This window comes from Anarhichas minor, unplaced genomic scaffold (genome assembly GCF_050575085.1).
Source record: "Anarhichas minor isolate MPS153535 unplaced genomic scaffold, ASM5057508v1 ptg000002l, whole genome shotgun sequence".
In the NCBI taxonomy this organism is placed as follows: Eukaryota; Metazoa; Chordata; class Actinopteri; order Perciformes; family Anarhichadidae; genus Anarhichas; species Anarhichas minor.
In genome coordinates this window covers 5,965,540-5,990,399 of record NW_027466448.1, presented here as the reverse complement: position 1 = coordinate 5,990,399, position 24,860 = coordinate 5,965,540, and the positions used below count along the sequence as shown (strand labels likewise).

The 24,860-nt window shown below is 39.8% G+C and overlaps 1 protein-coding gene across 1 annotated transcript in view; it reads left to right on the top strand.

Annotated features, from left to right (window-relative positions):
• The window catches only part of astn2 (astrotactin 2), a 214,188-nt gene that overhangs the window by 64,588 nt on the left and 124,740 nt on the right, over positions 1 to 24,860 (top strand). Inside the window, exon 4 of the mRNA XM_076086837.1 lies at positions 12,205 to 12,357. Within this exon, the coding sequence (XP_075942952.1) occupies positions 12,205 to 12,357 (153 nt within the window). The remainder of the gene's footprint in view (positions 1 to 12,204; positions 12,358 to 24,860) is intronic.

The window sequence follows — 24,860 nt, the reverse complement described above, 5'->3', positions numbered from 1 at the left end:
GAACTGGTTCTCACATTAATAAAGAGCAATCCATCCAATTCCCACGTAGAGGGACTCTCGTCAGCTCTGTCTGACACATTCTAAGGCGAGGTGTCGAGTTCATCTCTGACTACTGACACGAATGCTTTTCTTCTCCTGCTGACACGAGTGTTTCTCACTTATTTGATAGTGATAAAGACAACAATCAAGGCCACATTACCCTCTGATTGAACGCACTAACTGGAAAAACAACATTAACTTAAAGCTCTACGTGAGAACTTTGTAGAATAGCTGCCTTTTACTCAACGTATTAATATTAATAAATAAAGATAAAGCTTGTACTACCTGGTGCTCGTCGATCTCGGTGGGTTGAGAACCACACGTATTATATGAAATATATAATAGTATAACATTTTTAAATTTAACTTCTGAAGAGTCTTAAGCTAAGCTATCTCCAGCAGTCAAGTGCAACACTGGTAATTAAGTATTAGACTTTTAATATGTACAAATTAGTTGGTCAAAGCATTAAGTGATAACTGCTTATTCCCCCCTGAATAGATATAACTGATGAGTTGAACTAACTGATCCAACAAATGGCCATAGATTATATTGCAGCATTATGATTGTTCCTTTGAAAGCACAAGGGTTGCTGTAAAAAGGCTTTAGGGGCATACTGTAGCTAATGAAAAAAGCATGGCTAGTAAATTAAGAATTTCTGCTCTAGTTAAGCATTTCAATATCCCAAAAGACGTTCCTGTTGTGCGTCATATTCCTTTCAGTAAAATGATTTGTAAAGACCTCTGAATGCAATTACTGAGTATTTATTTTATGTTGTAAACACTGATGACGCCTAGAGCCCCACATATAACCCACTGAGAATCTGCTGTAAGATGCTTAGATTTTACAACCTTGAGGGAGAAAACGTGCAACTAAATATTGCTTCAAAAATAGACAAAAGAGAGAAATGCAGTTTGACAAAGATCCCATGCGATTACAGTGGGTTTCCCCTCCCTCTGTGGAGCCACTCGACACAAGCTGAACAGAAAGCACACATTTCCCTTCTGACTCCAACAACTACAGTGAGTCTGCATAGTTTTCTACAACTAAGGAGCAGGGGAGGGAACGACTTCTGTAACTTTGCCTAAATTCTGTTAAACAACAAAAGCAGAGCAAAGATGTCAGTGGTATCCAGGACTTCCTCAGTGTCTTTGGGGAGAATAAGGACATAGCCGAGAGGAATTATCAAATGACCTAGCTCTGTGTGTCTTTGCAGACATAGCTACAGTGAAAGATAAAAAAAGAAAGTTGACTACGTGAATTGAAAGAAGTTAAGAAGTAGATTAAAAAAAGAAAGAAGATTGTTATATCATCCCCAAGACCACTGTCGTTACCAAGCTTATCGAGTGTTTACTGAGCTCTAATTGAACTCAAGACTGGAGAGTAATAATCCAGTGTCAAGCTTCAGATCGCTAATGTGACATCATTGATGAGAAATGGCTGCCAGCTTGGCGCACTCAAGCTAGCTCAGGGTAATGTTTTGATTAATACTGAATCAAGCTTGTCATCCTTCCCCATGATAAATAGAGGGGAGTTAATTACAAAGACTTCCCACTCTTCCTTTTGGCCCATCTGCGGAAAGCATTTAAGTTGTGTGTTGCCAATGAGGGCAATAAGACGATTTAAAGATACACACGCGCAGCATATGTACGAGTGTGCACAAACAACGCTGCATGATCGAGATCGAGCATGTAGGCTGTACGTCAGAATGTTTTCCTACAGATTAAACTCGGCTAATAAATCCAATTAATGTGGTGTTTTTCAGCAGTTTATCATACAATTCTGGCCTGTACCCACAACAGACGGTGCCAGTTTCATCAATCATGGCCTCGGCAATCTCTAGTGAGTTGTGTTTGTCAGGAAGTTTCAAAGGAGCACAATGAGTAAACCCCTCTATGCACAGCACAGCAGCTGATGAGATGATTTGCAGCAGAAAAGGCTAGAATGAAATAAAGAGGGACAAATAAAAAGTCCAGGTATGGTGACTCATTAAGAACTGAATTCTTAGTATTCCGATCTAACGTGAGGCTTTTGTCAGAGTCGGAGAAAAACCAGGCATGCCAGTAGAAATGAGTTTGTATGCACCAAGGCCACGCAAGATCAATATTATGTGGGTCGATCGCCAACTCGTGAGCCATCTTTATGAGGCTGTTTTTGAAATGATGGTGTTGGCTGCTCACCCACATGCAATGGTCAATATATCACTCACTGGTCCTGTGCTCCTTGTTTTTCAAAAGAGTTCATTCAAATTATTATTCTGCTTATTCACACTGTTTAAAGACATGGTGAAACATTAAAAGTAGATTAATAGGGACCACCATGCTTGGACCCCAAAATGATTCAGACTAAAACAGGAGGAATAAAAAGCAAACTGACATTTGAATCTACAGTTGATTTTAACAAATCAAATAATACCATCATAAAACTGAAAAAATAAAACATGTATATTTACAGGTTGAATATACTGTATGTGTGCCTATTATTGCCAAGCCAGCCTTCCATTTTTTGGGGTTGTTCAGGGTAGAATCCAAACTGTAGCTGTTCTCCTCAGCTGGCCTTTGGTCAATACTTAATTGTCTGAAAAATACTGTTGCTTGCAGCGTGTTAAATTAACTGAATTGTTTCTGGGTGTGATGAATTATCTCGTGTGTGATAAATTGGCACCCTAACGTAATTATATTTGCATAATGTCTTTTCTGCTTCATTTCTGCTTCTACATTGCCGGAAATGTTCCCAGTAACACCGTAGCAAGATCTGGAAATATATATATATTTTTTTTTAATAGTTATTGTTCTCTTTGGAATCTGTCAAAAGTTTAATCTAGTTTTACTATAAAGACATTCATTAGAGTCACATTGCGCAGTCAGAACTTAGAAGAGTCACAATATATTTTAATTCTACATCCTAGGTCAAACTCATTACCTCCAAAATCTCCAAAAGCCAGAAAAAAAAGAATAGAGTACAGGAAACTGACTGACTGACAGTATCCACAATACTTATAAGAACATCCAAGGTGCATTTGGGAGTGATGCTAATCACAGTGTGTCCTATGTCAGGGGGATACCCCATGCCCTCCATGTGTTGCACACTGGCTAAACACACACATTTTAAGAGGCTAGATCTATGAAGAATGTCAGGCTTTTGTAAACAATTCAACCATAAACACATTGGTTGTGTAAGCTATTTTGAAGAGTTGCTTAGTGCAGGCTGTGAGTTACTTTAAGTTCCCTCTAGGAGGCAGTTTTCCAGTGTATGTGGCATGGCTTTTATTGTGAAGGTTAAAACAGTGGCCCAAAAATTGTAGATTTTGGGTACAGCCCTGTTGTTTAGCTTGACAACACCACTCCTTCATGTGATGCTGCTAGCCTGGATCTGATGTATGCCAAGTATTTACGCGTTAGCCTAAAACAATGCACAACGAATTGAAAAAACAAAAGTATATGTCGGATGATCATAAATGCGTCACCACTTAACCAATCTTTACATGTGGCGTCAGAAGTTAAGCCAGATCAAAGGATGCCTCCCACAGAGCCCCAGCAGACAGGAGGGAGAAGCAATGTGCTGTGGAGGATGGCTTTCACGCATGAACCTATCCCACTTGTCGACTCAGTCCTTGGCTAAGATGTTCAAGCGCTCCCATACAGCTGCACTTGGAGAGAGATGGAAGAAAGGCGGGGGATTGTCACAATCCGGTGTTTTCACGCAAATTGCTATAAGCCACAAATTATGTGGAAGCCTTCTCTTTGAGTAAGGTAACAGTTAAGCAATTTGCTGCCATCATGCTCAGTGTTTTCAGTCGGGTATAGAATCAAATACTGACCAGAACCACATTTTATGGGTTTTACACTCATCAAAGCTCCAAGGGGAGAGCACCCCTTCTTACCTTTCCCAATCGAATAGACTAGTAGAGCATTCCAATGAAACACTGAAAGAATTTGCTTCGGAAATGGGAAATAAATGGGCTAAATACCTGCCATTTTTGTCAGCTGCAATCTGAGGGGTTCCCCAGGGCACAGCTGAATTTTTTTTTTTTGCCATCTGAGCAGAGCCCATTAGGTCAGAGTGCGCTCTGGGAAATGTGTGAGGAGGGTGACTCACCAAAGTTTATGTGTATAAGGATTATCATACCCTACCATGACGTACACATGAAAACAATCTTGGTGCTGCTCATGGAAAAGGAGCTCGAGAAAACAACCAAGGTTCAGTTTCAGTTCTCATTATTTGACAGGTTATAGAGTTAAGAGAAAAAATGGACATGAAACCCGGTCAACCATCCAGAGGATGCGTCGTTAACTGCGTTTCTGCCTGGCTTTCTACGATACGATCTGAAGCATGGTCAACAATGCATCCCGGTTGTGGTTGATTGATTGTCAAAGGACGTCACTGTGGAAGATAACATTCTTCTCTGTGTCTTTGTTTCTGTAACTAAGCATACATAAAAGGCCTGCATGTGTGTTGGGAAAGTGTCTGTGTGCAATGTTTTCAGATTGTACCTGACCAGTTACAAAGCCATTTATCTCCAATGCTGATTTCAGATATCAGATTGAAGGAATCAGGCCTCGTGTATAACGCCTCCCACATTTTATTTTCCACTGTGGAAAACTCATGGCAAATAATAAAAAAAAATGTTTTATATGAAAGTTGCTCTCACCATTTACACATCACTTTCATCCCCTAATATGCCTTGGCGTCGTATTGTGCATAACATTGTCTACAGACTTCAAAGCAGGTGTTTCCAGTTGTTTCCAGCCAGGAATAGACTGCTCGTCATTGTTACTTATTAAAGAGTTACAGAATAATTCATCCATATTTGTAAGTCACCGTCTTCCCCACTGTCCCAACGGATGAATGTCTTGTACGAGGATTTCATTGTTAAACCTCGTGACCTGGGTGTATTTGTGATTGTCAGTCAGGAGCTTCAGCCTGTCTGGAGCAGATGGAGGTCAGAGCTTGGCCTGCAATGTTCAGCTGGCGCAGCATGGGGAGACACATCCATATTTTATTCTTGCCCATGGCAAGAGCCGAGCTATAGATAGCACTTTATTCTTGCTCCTCTGCAAACAGCAGCTGCCTTAAATATACAAGTGGAGGCAAAAGCTAGCAGAAAGTAGAAGTGTCTAACTAAATATGAGACATTACATGCTTTTCCAGTGGCTGGGAATCACCAGGTTTGAGACAGTACATGTTCAAATCCTACAGAGCGAGGGACTTTCTGTCTGTTCCTTCTGTTTTTCTAAGTCCTCCAGATGTCTTAAACTGTTTTCAACTGTCGATATCATTTCATTTTGTAGTAACTTGGCAATCGCCATCGGATAAAAATGCATTTCCACCCAGGCCTTTCTTCCTGTGATGTTTGGAAAGAGAAATTGTCAAACGTGCCATTTCTCCCATTTTGGTGCATATATCTTCCTTCATGCCTTTAATAACTGTGCCAATGCTTTCAGCATTTAGTCCCTTTGATATTTATCTCCGTACATTTCGGGATTAAAGTTCTCTTCCTGATTTAGTTTTTATTTCCTTTCCATTGTGCTACTGTATCCGCCTATCCTTGGATTGAAATTCATTCAACGCCACATGATAAAAAGTAAATGTTCAAATGATGAATCTGTTTTATTTTATTGTCTCTACTTCGTACTGTATGTTGACTCTCATTCTTGCCCATTGTCGCTCTTTTCCCTCTGTGATCACTTTCTTCTACCCATGATTTGTTCCCTATCCTTCTCCTATTTTCAGCTCATGCTCCTTAGCCCGCTCTACCTCCTCTTCATCCCTCCTGGCTCTTTTATTTGCATCTCATTCCCAACATCATCTCCTTTCTCCTTTGCTTCAACACCCATGGCATCCATTGTCTACCCATCTCTTCCTCACACTCTTTCTTTCTCGGCCATTCTCCATTCATCTGTGGACCCCTTGTCTGTTCCGACTCTTGTCTTTTTTTGTCTTCTTTGTATCTGTCTAACCTCTCACTCCCCTCTGCTGTACCTGTCACACTTCCAGAAGCAGTGCTGTCAGAGCTTCCCCAGAAAGCTAGAATTGAAACAATGCCACATTTAATATATCACAGAGGGATTTCATATATTGGGATCTCTTTCTTTTTCCTCCAGCAGATTGGCTCCAAATTAAAACAGCAGGGGTTTGCAGGGTCCAAAGATCTTAAGAAATCTTCCCACCATTTCCCTTGTGGCTACATCTGCTACTCAGTATATGAATGCTGTTGGGCTGCCAGGCAGCATGGCTGTGAAGAGGAAAAGCCCATAACTGACTCTTAATTGTTCAAACATTTTTTATTTATTTAACATTTTGTTGTTCTTGGCTTTAGGTAGGTGTTGTATTAAACAGTATATGTTAAGGCACTTACTAGGGCTGGGGTAATACTTACATTTTCTTACAATGAATGATCAAATTGTTTTATTATTTCAAAACAAAATGAATGATGACAAAGATTCAATGTTCTTTTCATTTTGTATTTTTGCATTTGGCTTAGGCCATTGTAAGGGTTGAGGCAAAATCCTCAAGGTCGTGGCCAATACTGTGTCCCCTAAAACAGGCAGTCTAGCACGAGGTGCGGCTTGACATGGAATGGACTTTACAGAGTCTACTACTACTACCATTTGTGTGACGATTGAGAGCACTCTAATCCATCTTCCAAGCCGCATTGCAAGCTGTATCACCACCTGCCTTAGGGCACAGGGCAATATTGAAGAGCCTGAAAATATTGCCTTGTGTCTCGCTGACTTTCAGCAGAGGTAAAATATCCTCTTGAGCCTAAGAGAAATAAGGGTCAAGCACTATTTATGATCAGAGAGTCATGGTCAAAGGTTTCAGTTTCTGACAGACAGTAATTCCCACAGGCTGTATCAGCGATTTGGTGGGAGCCAGCCTAGTTTTGTCCATTTTGGCTTTTTGAAGTATATTTGTGCTGACAGAACAACTGTTGCCCTTCCTGGTGCTGAATATCATTTTTTTTGTGAAGGTACAAGCATCAGACACGGGCATCATTATATCCATTTTGTGTCGACATACCCAGAAGTATATTTTTAGACGCTTCTGCAAATTGGTGCTTTACCAGTGAATATTCCAAAGGAAGACATGTATAGGTGCATCAATGCATTGATGCCTCCTCTCTTGATTGTGATCATTTATATCATACCATCCACTTCTCGTTGTATTCTTGTTATTGTATCAGTAGAAGGTGGAGCAGTAACTGCAGTAGTAGCAATAGTGGTGTCAGTAAGTTTTACTAACCAATGAGTACATGGAAATTGAATTGCACTGGGGGAATATCTTTGCTAAATCTGTCAGCTGTCGTCTCCTCAGCTAGACTATGACAATGTTTGCTTCATCATGCCAACAACATTTTTTCTTGTTTTTGTGTGTCTGCCTCCGCTTCTTGTCATTATCAAGTAAATATTTTTTCACCAATCAAACTAAAGAGGCAATGTCAAACACTTGTCAAATCTGTCAGAATTGTAATGGTCTCTTGCCAGAAGCTTACAGGTGAAAGTAATGCCCAATAATGTTAGGTGCTGTTTTATTTACTGGATATACCTCAGTAATGCTAATATAGAAAGTCATTTTGAAATCCAACAGACTAAGGCAGTGCTTCTGTTCACCATGCAGGCTAGAAAAACAGATGGGTAGTATTATGTTTGGAGTATGTTTTGGAGTGGATACTTCAACAACCTTGTTATTATTACTCAGATGTTCATTGTACCATGGTCTTTACATTCAATGTCAACGTATACATAGTATAATTCTCTTCACTGAGACATTTTTTTGTTTGGTTTAATGACAATTCTTTATACTCCAGTAAAGTCCATCAAAAGATGAAAATGGGGATTGGAGTCCAGTTTATATTAACAGCTGTACATTTACATACACAAAAAACAAACGCATGCTTAGATACACGCTTTCACAAAAGCCTGCATTAACAACAGCAAGTGTGCGCTCCAACAAACACAAGGTAGAGTAGGGTTATCTTTTCGTGCTGGGAACTATGAGACCACCAGGAACAAGTTGACTGAGGCGGCGTGCTGTTGACATCCACTGCTTATGAGACACTGTGAACACACAATAAGGGAGCAACTGCAGATAAGGGAGATGAGCAGGAGAAAAGAAAGCCACCAGAGCTTTAGCTGACATTGAACTCAAAATGAGAAGCCAGTTTGGACTTGGGGTCTGGGGAAAAACAAATGTCAGAATAATATATCCTGGTAGCGGTCGCTGCTTCTGACAAATGTGAGAAATAGAGAATAACAGCAAAAATAGTTAGAGACCTACAGGAAGAAAAACTCCGAATAGATATTTGTGTCTTGTGTTCATGACTAATGCATGTCTTACGATATCGTACTTACAACTGTCAGCGTTGTGTCAGTTTTACAGGATTACTATGCACTTGATGGTGCAAGAACATTTCCATCATGATGTTTTTGTATTTTAGGTTGGTTGAGATTTGAGGTGTATGTGTGTGTGTTAATGGCAATGACAAAGTTAAAAACATGGGCTAAACTTCAGCAAAAAGGGTCGTGACAACCTTTAGAGACAAATTGCATTATTTTCAAGGGGACTGTGGCTCGAGGCACTTCTGCTTGGCCTAGTATCTCTTCTTTCTCCAAAATGGAACAAAGAAAGAGAGATGAGGAGAGTTCCAGGAGTCCATGAAATATGTATGCAAGCAGTTAACCTCAAGCATGCTGTCACACACTCTCCTCAGTCATGGCGGGTCAAAGCTTAAGTGCCACCTGCTTTGACTCTCGTTGTTTGTTCGCTAACTCCAAGTACCTGAATAAGCCAAGCACTACCATAAATGGTAGTGCTTCCTGACCCCCAATATAAAGGCCTTGAGTTATTCTCCATCTTACATTATACCATACCATGGACCGAAACAAACACGGTTGTCAAAATATGTAGGATATTTTCTGGGATCAAACTATTTGGGATTATTTTCTAGTGCAGCTGGGCACAAACAACCCAACACTGTATTTCTTTCTAATTCACCAAATATGCTTCAAATGCTTATTACGGGACACAAACTACATGTAATGTCTCATGACCGAAGTAATGCATACCAGTCCTTTATACATATTTAACTTGTAAAAGCAAACCGTTTCAAAGGAGGGAGGGTTGTGGTGGGAGCATGCACTTATGTGGATCTTACAGTGGTGTGAAGAACTGACTTGGGCTTGGTTGGTTTTGAAGAAAACAGTGAGGATGGGAAATCCTTTGCAAGTGGGAGCCAGAAAATGTAGGGAATTCTTGTTTTAGTATCCGTGTCATGTGTTCAAAAGCATTTCTTCAGCACAAAGCAGATCCCAGTCACAGGCGAGTTTTGGTTGCACACTTGCTTCAGTTTACATCAACATAGCCCGAGGCAACAGCTATAGTTGCTGCGTCAGCAGCCAGTGTGCAGCTTTTTTTTCTTCTCTCTTTTTCAGTCGAATCTTTGTTGTTATTTATTGCATTTTTACTATCAATGCTAAGTACAACTGACTTCAGTGTTCAGAACAACAACAAAATGTTAGTGTATTAAAGCTGTTAGTTAGCTTAAAGTACACACTTTGGATATATTTGCAGTTTATGATTGATTGAAGGCAGCTGGGTAATACATTAATCAGTTATCATCATTAAAAGCTAGACACAGCAAGCGGTGAGCTATTAAATGAGCAACATATCAATGAGGCTAGGGTGGCCAGTGATTGCGCTCTCACAGCTTACACTGAATTTTAAGCACTTAGCAGCAATGGGATGTATCGGCAGTGGCAGTTAGTCAAATGCGCAAAAAGCACACTAATACAAAGTCAACTTTTTCGATGGGATCCCACCAGCCACGATACCACATCAGGCCAGAGGCGTAAAGCGTGTTTGTGTGGGTGGAGTTAAGATGTCATTAGGTTATACAGTCCCTACATCAGATTGGTACAGTAGTAGTGTCAGATTCTGTGTGAATACATACGTCAGTTACTAACTGTTGGATGTTTAATCTAAGCCTATGTCTTAACTTTTCAACATTGTGCTTAAGAATAAGCAGGTGCAATAGTAAAGTTTCACCATTGCTGACATACTCGCATATAGCTATCTCAAATATGTTTGATCTTGCTCTCAAAACTCACTCAAACTTGCAGCAATTATCATCCTAAGCTACCTGCTGTTTTCATTGCACTGCATTCGGTACACGATTGATTGTAGTGGTTTGCAGAGTTGATGCTCACTTGCTCAATAAACCATTGAATCAGCTGCTTGAGTGTGCTTGACTCCCATTAAGCATTTTGTCTGTCTTCAGGGCACCTTGAATAGTGATAACACTGCCATTCAAAAAATGTAACACACTGTTATAATGGAAATATCTCCAGAAAGTACATATCCAGCCCGTTGGCTGTGGAGAAGTCTAGATGTCGAGAGAAAACAATTAAATAACAACATTGTTCGGCTTCCTGACTCCCTCTTCCATCATGTATTAATAGGTGTTTCGATGAGACACCTCTGGCCAGAGGCTGGGCTCCTAGTCAACAACTCATGTACACTAGATATATTACAGTAGGTATTTTATCCAAATACAACATTAACAATGACCAAAATGCCTATTTACCATGTGTTCTGTTCACTGCTAATTGAAGATTGTGTGTTAGCGTGCTGCATAAGCTCTGCTGTTGTTTTCTTTACATTCGAGGATAAATGGATGACAAACAACAACCTAACAGAAGAACTAAAATATACATCTGGGTGGTTTTGTTTTTAAAGCCAAGTCTCGGACTGAGGATATGATGGTTTAAAGAAAAGAGATCAGGATTTGCCCTTTTGTTGGAGGTATATTCAAGGACCAAACATCTTTTAAGTATTTCATTAATATTAATTGATGCAAAAACATCTTTGACCAGAGGGCAGAAGCCAACATCTGTCTCTCAAATGAGGTCATGGTCACTTTGCATAATCTCTTGCACCTGGTTACCTGAGCCTATTACCGCAGTCATGCCTACAGCAGTTCCCTGTTCGACATCACCATTATAGAGTGAGCGAACCACAAATTATTCCCAAGAACTATGTATCATTGCTAGGATATTTGTTCTGAAGCGCACTGTAATGCCTCTGTTACTGTTAGCTTTCCATTTATAATATCAAAAACAATGTGAATATACTCCTGCCTCTTCACTTTCACCCTCGTCCTCTTCATCTCCATCCCGCTCTGCTCTCGCACGCTCATTGGGATGCACGATGAGCATCCACTGGGAGCAACACATCACCATTATTCATTTATAGAGTACACCTCAGAGCAAGACTGACGGATCAAAAGATGTTGATGATAGGTGGGGATAGTGGTGGTTCGGGTGATAAATGGCCCCGTTCTTTGGAGATGGGTATACTTCTACTAAGTTTGGGGACAGACCTGGTTTTTTTCATCTGTTGTTTGCTTTGGGCCACAGTTTTCGAACCACACACTTTCAGTACATGCTACTTGTAGCCCCCATACAGTGCAGACAAGTCACTACACCTTACTGTATACAGATTTACTTCCCCACTTTAGTTAAATGAACGCTTCAAAAAACCCTTTAAAACAAAGCGGTACCTATTAAGAGAGGCTTATGGATGGGAGTTGAATATCACGATATCCACATGTTTTGATCTGTTTGTGTGTGTCGGACTCAATATTGTCTACTGATGATTAGTCTCTTTGGTGGCATAAATTAATTAGCCAGACAAGGTCACAGGTCTGCCAATTTCCTGTCTTTTCCTTTGGCAATTTTCTACTGAAGGTAAACTACCCTCCCCCCCCCCCTCCCTCCCTCCCTCCTTACAGCCAGTTGTTTTGAAGTCACTCATCCATACTGAGCCATCAGGGGGAGCGTTGAGGCAATATTGAATTGATGGAATCAATAAAAGACAAGAAGAAAATGGAATAGAAAAAATAACTAAATAGATGCTTTATAAATCTGCTTATTTTTATACAGTGAATGGGACAGCGTAGTGACTCATGATGCATGTCATACTCTAATCTCTCATCTTTCAAATACAAAAACAAAATACAAAAAGTTATTTTTGGGAGTTTGCGTTTATGCATCCGTGTGTGTATTTGTTTTTCTATATCTTGTGTGTTGCTCACTATTTGCAAAATGATTTTCACTTTAAAGCCTTCTGACATGCCTGCCATTTTCACTTTGGATCTCTTTTTCGTAGCCATTGACCCAAACACGGAGTCAGTGGAGGATTTGATGCAGAGGTTCCAGGACAGTTTCCGTGTTCCCAACACGCCAACAGACATGTCTCACTACCAGCACGTCATTCACAGCTCATCCACGGGCCGCCGGAGGGTCCCCAGCCACACCAGAGGTAGGACAAAAAAGTCATACAATAAACAAAAGTTTATTTGGCAAAGTGTTACAGACCTTGATAAAAAGAGGATTTATAACATTGTCACATTTGTCTTTAATTTTACTATGCATACTCAACAATGTTTGCTTACTTTTGATGCTTCTATGGAACACATTTTATGGTTTTGGGCAGGGATAGTTTCCCTTTTGATAAATGCATACATTCATGGGCCAGCGTATCATGTGAAATAAGCCCGAAGCCACATGTTTGAGCTCCGTTCTACCTTAAGAGATGTGTAAATCTGTTCAGTTTGTGAGTTGTTCCCTTTGTGAGTCGCTTTTTATAAAAAACAATCTGAAAAACCAAATGACATAGTCTTTATAACTGCCTCATTTTATCCAAAGAACAGCATTGTAGATTGTTGACGCATTAGACGCTCCAGGTGGCAATTGCTTTCCATTTATTTCGATGCATTAATTTCAGGATGACAGACAATAGCCATTAATGGGCAATTTAGATGTACCATTTTGCTTGACATGCATACATTTATAATGAGGGAGGAACTAATGCAAATACAGCAAATATAGGAACTCTCAACTCAATTATTTCACTGCTAAAGACTGCCCTGGATAATTGCCAAACTGCTTTGAGGACAATGTCACAGTTCAATTTCAAGTAAATGTGACTTAACATGTAATTTCTCATCTGTGAAATGTATTAATATGTAGATGTATTAATATGTAGATTTGTGAGTGAACATTTATCTATTTGCATACTCATCAGGGGTTCACAAAAACTTGCATCTAATCTTTTGTCCAGGCTTGTATTTATCTGCTTAGGGTAAATTCATAACAAAAGTTAAAGCATCACCCAAATACAAAATATCTTCAATCTAATCATTCGTTGTATTTAAAATAGAAAGATTACTCTTTGTCATAGCACTTCTAAAAAGGGGCACTCTCCATACACCTCCGATCTTTGTTTACATGTTTTGTTATAATTGCTTTCAGTTTACTCTGTTGGCTTTATGTTTCATTCAAGATCAATTCGGAGCACAGTTTCACACTAGCACAATTTTGAGATGTGACACATTGGCAACACCAGACTCTGCCACACCAATACATTTTGCTCATTACCAGCAACATTCCCAATCATTTCAATCAGATACGTAGCCTGTGTCATTGGTCATATCCTTATGACCAGTGAGACATTGACACAGAAAATGAGACATGAACCATGATGAGGTCACCTACTCTCGACAGAATAACTTAGTACCCCCTTGATCACTGTCATATACAGTAGATGCAAAATGCACTGAGCAATTTAGCATATTATCCATGCTTACTTATGTGGGGATTATTAGTCTTTCCAGTCACATAGTCAGTGGTGGAGGGAGTTTATATGTGTGGTAATCTAGAACACTCCTGCTTTGCCTGTGCTTGTCTTATTTGCTGTTGAGGATTTAACTCTGTGATATTGAAAGGTATCTCGTGTCAGCCTTCTGAGCAGATGATGCCTCTAAAATGAAATGCATGCAGGTCAAGCTCCTCACAACTCCGTGAAGGACTGAGAGATGTCCTCTCTGAGGTCTTTGGTTAAAATCGTTTTGTCTGCCGGCCTGTAATAAGGGGTGAAAATGTGTCCTCAAGTGCAAAAGAGTAGGCTAATACTACAAACACGATAATGGGAGAAACACTTAGAGGAGGAAACTCCATTAGTTAGAGTGAGGTTAAAGGGGAGTGCTAATTGGTCACAATCCACTTGGAGGCCAAGTGGATTGTGTTTGGGCAGATACTTTTCTTTTCCATATTGTTTAACTTGGTAGATATTTTTATCTTGTGCAATGGCTACCACATGTTATCTTACCCCTGTGTTCAGAACTTTTGATGAAATGAGCTGAGCGCCAAAATTATAGCTTGATATTACATGGATCCATGCCATTCAGATCTAACTAAGCGACACAAAGTGGAAGACATGACACGAAGTGGAAGACATTATCTGTGTAGTTTACGAGAAGTGACAAGAAGTGCTTCGTCCGAGCTACTGGAATTAAATACAGGTGGTCACAATGACGACGAGGAGGTCTCACCTAATTTCAAATATACGGTATATTAAAAAACACACACTTTGACCACTTGTAAGTGACTCATCTTACTTATTTGGAAATGCTAAATGTCAAATTAGATATTTCCCTACCTGGAAAAAAAAAAAAGTATTCAAATGTCATTGTAAAGAAATCAGCAAGTAATCCTCTTGTCTTTCCAACCATGCCTTGCTTGAAAGGGGTTTAATACAGCTAGGCACACATCTCAGTCTTGACATACCAAACGTGGGTTCAAGATGGCATATAAACGCTAAGACGTCCCTTTTTAAATCTATAAGGTAGGAGCCTAATATTATTTAAGATATCTTTCGGAAAAGGACTTTAGGCCCTATTTTGAAGGAGAGGACACATGAGTCTAAACTCATTATTGAGAACACAGGCAGTGGGCTAGTCTGCACACGAGGAGAGCAATTTTCCAAGACGTTTCACTGAGAGGAATAGCAGTAGGTTTTGTAAGGATATGATGCGCGTGGGGTGTCCACATCCAGCAGCACACCAAATCATTTTCTAGGAAATGCACTTTTTTTTCTGTGAGGCGTGAGCGATGGAGAGAGAGAGCATGTCCCTACTGGCCAATCATTGGGCTTAAGGGCTGTCTGGATTAGAGATCTACCCCAGATCTTTGTTGAAGTGGTAACGGGAGCAAATAAGAGAAACGCATCACACTAGTGCCTGGTTTTCAAAAAAGTAAAACTGACTGTAGTTCACTGACCAAAGTACCTTAGTTAACTTGATTCACATGTACATCAATGGAGAAACACACTTGCATATCTACTACTCTACAGGAGCATGTGTGTCTGCTCAGCTCAACCCTTTAGCTGCTCATCTACTCTACTCCTTGTGTCCATAAGCCTGCATATTGTAATTGTGCTTTGTGGCAGCATTCCTTACTACCCTGTCAGCATGTATTGCCCTAGTTTCCTGAAGCACCATCTTCTACCTGGACTCTCTAAAAAAAATGTTAGCTCATGCACAGATTGTCTAGCAGTCTCCACCTTCACTTTCCAATTTTCCCATCTTGGCAATCACTCTCTGGATCTTATTTGGAGGATATTTCACAAAGCATGATCAGGGAGATTGCCAGATTGAAAATTGCTATGAACATGCATAATTTATCAGATACAGATTTTGCACATTGATAACAATTCTGTATGTTGCACAAATGGTTAAGAAGTTAATTGTACCTGGCCTGCAATCTCCTATTGCATCCCATGAAACCTGACCAGCTGTGAGTTACCCACTTACACCAGGAAGGATTTGGAAGGAAAATTGCAATTTGATGACTCAAATCATCTTTGGCGGTGGTTGTCGACACGGGATGCATTCTAGCCAGATGTTGAAAAGGTGTCGACACATCTTGTTCACCCACACCACATATGTAGTTTATAGATGGTAATTTATCAGTAAGGGGGATAAATAACGCTACAAATTTTGGTGGAAGAAAAACTGGAATGACCATATTCACAGATGCCCCTAGAACTCTCATCTCAAGCTATCTGAAGGAAGGGAGTTTTTTTTAAAATCATTTTTTGAACCAATATCGAGTGGTTGAAATAGTTAAGTTTAGCACTAGTCCGTGTAACTAATGGCCCCAACAATTGCTGCAACAACTAGAGTGAGCATGGGAAAGGCCACCATATACTTCTATCATAATGTTCTAAGCCCTTATAAGCAACTTTTTTTGTTCTGATTTATTGCCAGAAAAACTTGACAAACAGTGAATCTAATCTTCAAGATCCTAGCTTTCAGATAATGTATATCACTTCTGTATGACATGTATTGTAGAACTGCTATATCCCCCTGAAGATCCCCTGTCACCCCCTAAAAAAGACGGTCTATATGGGTATCTAAGGTCTAAAAGGTTGTTAGCATGTTATCCAGAAACAGGAGGCTACTGAGAAGGTCACTGCAACTACTACACTGCTGCCTCTTCTCCTACCTTTTTTTTAAGAATTTAGCATGGGGGGGAAAGCAAGATTGTATCCGGATATTAGGCACATGCAATGATTTGTGGAGCCACTCTGTTTTTTCAGATCAATGATATCTTGATCTCTTGATCAATGATCTCTTTCTTGCCCGAGAGAAGTTGTTGCATTGTGCTATCAAAGTGTACAAGTCAGCAAATGTTTCATCCCATGTGAAGTTTGGGGAGTGGTTGGCTTTCATTTTTGGTTCTTTGTGGAGTATTCCGTTGCGATAGGATCCACAGAAAAGCTCTTTCTTTTGTACTCCACAACCCTGTGGATATGCCTTTTCCAGTTATGTGAGCACTGTTGCTAATGATCTTGGATTGGCTTGTTGTTAGCTGCAATTGGTTTTCTCCCTTCCCTCTGAAGTTTGATCAGAGTTGTTTTCTTTTTTTGTCTGTCTCTGGTTACTTGTTCAGTGCTTTGATTTTATCTGTGACCTGGCCTTATTTCCCCCATCAACTTCTACATGGCAGTATAGGTGCTGGGAGCTGCAGTTTATGTTGATTGCTTGGAGATGTACTTTCCTCTCTGTCCAGACCTATGGTCAGCATTAAGGATTGACCAGTATGAGTGGAGTACTTTGCTTTTGTGTTACTCTCCCCTGCACATTACAGTGTATTATTGGTGCAGGGCGTCGGCCATTTGTTGCCTGATGGGGACAGAGTTCTGCTTGCTCAATGTACTGTACACATCGAACAGTGTTGTGAGTTTAAGAGGCTATTCACTTATGTCATTCTGTCAAGCCACAGTCAAGCCTAGAGTTTGCAAGAACTTTGGCGATGGAAAAATATCATATTTCACATTTAAAATAGTCTTGTTCTTGTGTAGCATGAAGGGACTACGGCTTACATTATGTTGTGCACTATGTTGTATAATGACAAAAAATGAACCTTGAAATACATTGATATGCTTGATTTGCACATTAGCTGGCAAATGTTTACCTATTATTTTTCCTAAACTCACACAATTTGCCAAATAGTATTTATTTTTGCTCAAAACCATTTTTTATGTATTAATAACTTACTCTACATTTCAAAATGTGAAACACAGTCTTCACATACACGTACTCTATCAAAACAAAGCGAACCTGACTCAATATAAAATCATTTTATCAAACCACACATGCTTTCTATCCATGACGAACACAGTCAATCATAGCAGAATGGATTTCAAGTTTGAGTTCTACCGCCATACAATAGACATTATTAAAACCATTATTTTATACAATTCAATTTCTTTTTACTGTAAAATAGTCTACATTTATTTTTTTGCTTCAGTGTCGAATGTGTGAATTCCTATCTAAAAGGGAATGTGCAGAAGAAAAAATAGTAAGTGAAGAATTGCAAAAAAAAAGCTGAATCAGCAACATGAAACTGTGGTCAGTGATTAAGAAAAATCTAATATACAATATACATTCTAATGTGTAAAAATGAAATACACAAGTACAGTAAAAAAGTGCACAGAGGGGGAAAAAACGGAAACATTAACAGTCCGGTTCTAATTTATACGATCTTCTCGTCCACGTCGCATCTTATCTCGTCTCTCGCTGTGCACAGAGGAACTCTTGACATGCCTCATCCACCGCTGGCAGTTTATTTTACACAACTTACAGCAAATCAGCTATTTCTCAATGTTTCAATGATCTACTCGTTCAAAAAATGACATCTGCTGTTTCAATACAGATTTTTAGCTGCTGCTGTTGCAGAAATAGAGGCTCTATACTAAACTGGATGTTCATTAGGACTTTTCTTTCTGGCACGCTGTGTGCAAGCACTGGGTAAGCATTTATGTCAAGAGAATGTATGCATTTTACAATTGTGTTAATTGATTGCATATTCTGTGAAAACAATATGAATTGTGTTAATGGTGCGGGCTGACTGATGTTGTGCTTCTTGTGTTTGCACATAACGTCTCTTTGGCATAAAATAACTGCTCTGCCCTCAAACATGGATGCCTTCTGTGAAATATTGAGCCCCTTTAGAAGGTGATGCCCGTGTTTGTAAAACTATGGCTACATAATGTAATGGAACCATCATTGTTTTAGTCAAGCCACCTTTCCCGAAAAACTTTGAAGTCACAACACATTGTGGTTTTGTCAAAAATGAAGATTTGTCTTTAAAAACGTACTCCCTTATTTGCATGCGTCTCTCTGCTTGCAATTCCCTGCTGTAGTGTTAATGTATTTCCATGTGCTGACTAGAAGCTGTGGAAGCTTTTTGATGTGTCACAACGAATACTTTGGCTCATTACGATGTGGATAACCTTATGGTTATTATCTAGCCTTTCTCCTGTTTAATTGACGCTTTGAAGTAGCACATGAAAGTACTTCTGTGTGTGTGCGTGTGTGTTAGATGGTGCTCGAATTCATTCTGTGCTCTGCTCCACTTTCAGCAGTCCTCAATATTCACTGTAGACAAAACACAGTGATTACAGCTGTGGGTCTGAAGCCCCAGGGCTTCTCTACAACAGGCCATAGCTGATCTACTGCCAAGTCAGGGCAGCGTGTGACTCTAGTTTTGTATGCGTTTGTTGTGTGAAAGCCCTAGAGACGGAAACAAAATACAAACAGGGTCATGCGGATGTCTATCGACCCAGCTGACCACATTTCTTCTCTAATTAATCCTCTGTGCATATTTAAACTAATCATTTTAAATAATTGTCAGTTACATTACGTAATACATTTTGCTTCAGATTTCACTGCAAAAAACCCCGCATGAACCAATTTCCACCCAGATTGTAACCCCTGCTCCCCCCCCCCCAGGAAGATGCTGATTACCATGACGTCGATTTTTACTTGTTTTAACTCAACGAAAAATATATTTTAAAAAAAAGAAGAAAATAAATATCTGAAAATAAAGAAACATAACTTAGGCAGTCGTTAATTAGCCATTGGGCTAGCTCTGCTTTTGCAACACACTGCACAATTCATTTGACATCTTACTCTACATACATGTAACCAGATGTTAGAATTCGTATTAAAGATTCATATTTTTATAGATAACTCCAGTAAACACAGTCAACCCATACTTAAAAAGTGACAACATGCCTTTTGCACATTTTCCTAATCCTATTATCAACATGCATATCTGAATTCAACTTTCCATCTTGATATACCTACATCTTAAAATCAATATCCCAGTATATAGCTATTCTCTAATCCCAGATACTGATCGTGCTCTGTGAACCGTCTCGCTGCTCAAAAGAAATGACATGATGCCCGCCTTAGCTCTCTCCTTTTCGATGTCAGTGAATCCTTCGTCCAAATGTCACGACTTTTTTTTCACAGGATTTCTGCTCATGTGCACTCAAGAAGAGGAGTTGCTGCTTAATGGGGTGTACACACTGAAGTCGAACTCGGGCTGTGCAGACAAGTGTGTGGATGTGCCCACCAGTTTCCCGAACCGAAAAAGAGGTGCGTGATGCCTGTGTGGAGAGAGGCTGTCTCTTGTACTTAAGCCATCTTCCCAGGGAACACGGCCGGAGTTCAGTGGAGAGTGTGGTAATTTCTCTCAGTTAATGATTAGGAGCAATTTTAAATAGTTTATTCTGAGAAGTGTGGCAGAGGATGAAAGTGCAGCTAGTGTTGACACACGGGAAGGGACGCAGAGCAAACAGCCATGCAATGGGGGTTTATCCCGCCACAGCCAGCCATGCCTCTCCTGTCTAGTTGAGATGAGCTTCAGCAGCAGCTGGTGAAGTGATCCTTTGGTTCTCATTGCTTGAAGGTCACCGTAATGAAGTTGGGCTGGCTGGGCTTTAGCTGAAGCAAGATGAATTTCCAAATTGTATCCTTACCCCCCCCCCCCCCCCCCCCCCCCCATTTTGCACACGCTACTGTAATTTAGTAATTTTCTGCCAAACCTGTCTCCCAGAAATGATGTCTTTATTCGTTTTAAAGGAAACGTAGATCATGTTCTTGGTTTAATACTGTCAAAGTCTACAGTAAATCAACGTTTAAACAAAACCACAATAACATTACCAAAGACATTTTGTTTAACCACATCAATTTCCTTTGTCAGCACAATGTCATTGGGTAGCAGTGAAAACAGGGTTGTTTTCTGCACACTTAACTGTTTTGACTATGTATGTAAATGCACCTCATATATCAGATGCAGGTCATGTTCAAGGCTTTTTTAAAACCAAGCAAAAACAGCCAAAGGTCAAATAAAGAATGGTTCTTTACAGCCCACCTTCGAGTATAATCTGTTGATACTATTGCGTAGTCCGAGCCACACTCTTTGATTCTTTGACGCACTTAGTCCGGGGGGGGGGGGGGGATGGTTACATGTTGTCTACAGTGGCAGCATTAATATTGAAGAGGCAGGTGATTCGGGAGCACGAGCGTCTTCTTTATCATATGTGTTGATATTGTATTTTTGAGAGAAGACGCTTCCATTGTCACAAATGATGTAGTAAAATAAAGTTTATGTATAATTTAGGGGCTCAACCGGAAAATAAACGACACATTACATGCATAAGAGGTAGTAACACAAACATGAAAATCAGTGCCACGCTGACTGATGGCTATGTCCACTGCTTGTGCAAGGGATTGGCATTCATTTGCGAATTTAGTGTTAGGTTTGATAATGCTGCTTTCATTATGTGAACCCATTGGAACCAAATTAAAAAACACACACACACACACACACCGAGGGGTAGCACCTTCTAAATGGGGTATTTTTGTTTTACTTGCAGCTTAGCCGTTTTGGGCAGCTCCTCTAGATGGGATGGGAGTTGCAGCTCAGTAGGTGATATCAGCAAGGGTTTCAGATTTCGACAGATTTAGCTCAGAAGCTACAAATGTTATTTAATTCCAATCCAACCTTTCACGTCCAAGCTAAAAGGATTGTGTTGATACATTTCTTTCCTTTTTTGCATCTTAAACTCATTTACATTTACACACTTTTTCCTCTATCTTTTCATTTCAGGATTGCTTTTAAGATTTATTTTTATGGGGCTGCAGCATGAATCATCCGTTTCTGGAGCTATTATCCCGACCTTTCAAGTCCCTTTCAGGCAGACAGTACCAGATTGTCCTAAAGCCAGATCCACTATCTTTCCCACCGTCTAAAATATGGAGCAAAGTAACCAAGGAGCCTGAAGATCAGGGGTTTTGGAGTAACAGTACATACACTGACAAACTGCTAAATCAATCCTCACCTCAAGGAGTTATAAGTATGACCTTCTATTTGTTGTCCCTTTCAACATTGTTGTGGTGCAGAGTCGGCTTACTGGCTGAGAGCATCAGACTGTGCATATGTTTTCTTCAACGCTTTGCTGGGTACTGAATGGCGCTTCTGTGACTGACAAGCTGATAGACTGAAACTCAATGAGATGAAAAGGCAAACAGTTTAACTCATCACTGTCAACTTAACATGAAAACAGATACAAATGTCACAAAGAGAAAAATAAGTGTGGAAAAGAGGGACATCATTTTTTTCATAATGGATAGCTACAGTGGCAAAGAAACACCTTTTCGGGTGACAGCTGCCATCCCATGCCCACCCTCCAAGCCTTTACCACAGCACAGCACAAGCTGGTGGATAACAGGTGAAAAAACAAGATGCATTCAGGTGCCAAGTGTCACTGCATCTGAAATGACCCGTAACAGCCTGTCACACCTTTTCAGCAATCCCGTACCTGAACTTCCTGAGATTTACCATTTGCTTATTGGCTCCAAATTGGCAAGTGTGCTCTCGATGCAGGAGATATGCAATAAAAACAAAAACAAAATATATATATATATATATAGAGGTGAGTGTACAAACACTGAGTCCACTTTAGTACAAGAGCCAAGTGGTGCCTTGTTAAGCCTCCCACCTTTTCAAGTCCTTTCTCCCCAGTATAAGAGGTTGCAACTCATAAATTCAGGTTGTAAAATGTGTCGGCAAGGCTTATATTGTGATGCCCTCTGTAATCATTTTCAGCATGCCTAGGTTGTTTATGTATAATAGGATTGTGTGTGCGTGTGTGTGCATGCATGCATGCGCGCAGAGATTTTAGAAATACCCTGGGTAAAAATATAAAAACATTATAATCAATTGGGATTATTTTGGATGGGAAAACAGTGCGGTGGGAGACTGAGACATGACAAATGAAATGGCCGTTAAAGACGAGGATAGCTAGACCTTTGTGACATACATGTGGTCATCCTGTTCCAGCATGCTCTTAAAAAGTACAAAGACCGGAACAGACCGACTAAAATACAAACACAGGTCCTACCGGCTAGATGTCCTCCTATCTCTCTGGTTTTCCGAGTTGAAACCCTTTTCCTTTGGTGCAGCAAGGCGGAATGGAACGACTCGGGCCTTCCTTCCTGATCCTGACCCCCTGCAGCATGTGCTTGTGTTTCACCAGAATAGAGCCATGTTTCTCAAATACTTCTAACATACATCGGACTTGCAAGTGCGGAATTTATACAATTGTTGTTAATAATCATGATCTACATTTTAAGTCAGTACTCCAACTGATGCAGTAAAGTTGCAAACTTGAATTAATTTGTGCTCGCAGACATTTTTTATATATTTTTCCGCAAATACAAACTGAGAAGTACGACTTCCCAAATTTGCCTTTTGCAGCCTTCTCAGAGGCTGTCTTGTGCATTATAAATGACACATTTACATACTCTCACTTTTGTGTGAATGCAGATTGCCAGTTTGCATTGAGTTTGAGTTTGAGATATTTAGCTCGCTAGTACCAGAACTGAATGCTGAATGCAGCTGTTCCTTAATGTGATTACCAGTTGCTGAGCCATGTGGGGACTGGTGTTGTTGTCAGCTTTATTTATTCTCACAAACACATTGTCACACGCATATGTGCTCAGGCGCACATTTAGCATTAGCTATATATATATATATATATATATATATATGCACTTTACAGTATTCACACACAAGCTGACATTTAGCTGTAAGTGTGTAGCAGCCACAAGTCAAGACAGTTCGTCTTGCTTAGAGCCACAAAGCTACTGAGGTCACATTGGAGTTGTGAGAGCCGTCACAGTCACGTGCACACACATGCATGCAGTAAATGAAAGTACAGTCTCATGCACATATAGTATTTATGAACACAAGAGCATCTGAATTCACAATCTACCTGTCAACATACATACCGGCAGCTTCAAAATCAGACATGCTACTCTCTTTCATGAACTACTTTCCTCCCATGCCGTCTTTTTTTTTTTTTTTTTTTTTTTCAAACAAGCTGACCCGTGAAAGATTTTTCAGTCTCGCCTTCACACACTTTTATTGATTCGCGCGTCTGTATAATTATATGGGTGTTATCCTTGAAAAGCTACACTTAACCTTTTCATTTCTGAAGGTTTAGAAATATTGTTTGGCAGGTAGGATTGCTCCAGTCGACATGAAGTCTGTCCAATGAGCCAAATTCATGAAGGCGCTAAAAACAGGCAACACATTCATGTGATACTGTACATCCATAATGCTCAATGAGCACAAGGCTGCCCTTCAAATTCAGCTTCAAGCACCTGTATCGACGAACATCTGTCCAGCTTTTTTTTTAAAGACTGGGTGTCCTGGCAGTTCAACTCAATGGGTGCTGTTCTGTAGCTAACCTGTATATATAATTTATTGCACAATGCATACACTATTAATTTCAACCTTCTTTGCACTGCCATAACACTTTGGCACTCCTGTAGAGTTGCCAATCAGACGGGCACCCAGTACATAATTTATCCACTGTGTATATATAGTCACTGTATGTTTGTTTGTTTTGCTTCTCGTTTGTCTGTATGTGGATTAATCCTGAATATAATAACTTTATGTTGATGTTTACATTTGTTGGCACTGCATATGGGTATCGGCTCTGAAAGCTGGAGTCAAATTTACCACAAATGTGCGAATATAAGCTTGAACTGTAAATTTGTTATGGCCTCTGTTTGACAAACAAATCCTTGTGTATTATTCACAGGTGTTGACATTTGTATTGCAGTATAATGCAGGGCTGCCACTAACGTTTATTTTTTACTAAATATGAATCTGTTGATTATTTTTTTCCAATATATTTATGCAATTTAGAATAAATTAATGTCTTGACTGAAAAGGCTCCCAATAATACAGTTATTATATTTGATATATTACATATATAGTCAAATCAGGGCAATGTCTTTATATTTCAAGAGTGTAAATCTAAAAGAAAAAAAGTATTTCTACTCGCACAATGAGATAATCATTGTAATGTGTGTATTTGAGTTTATCGCAATCATACTCTCCACTTCTCTTAGGAGTAGATAAGGTCTATATAAGGTTTGTTAGTGTGAGCTGGTGTAAAATACAGTATATTATAGTTCTATCAGAGAGCTGTATGCCCTCGTCCTATGCAGAAGATGATAAGCTTTCACTATTCAGATTGAACTCATCACCTACCCTCCCTGCTTTCCCATGATTGTCCATCCTTCTCATTACAAGATGGATTGGAGAGCTGTCTAT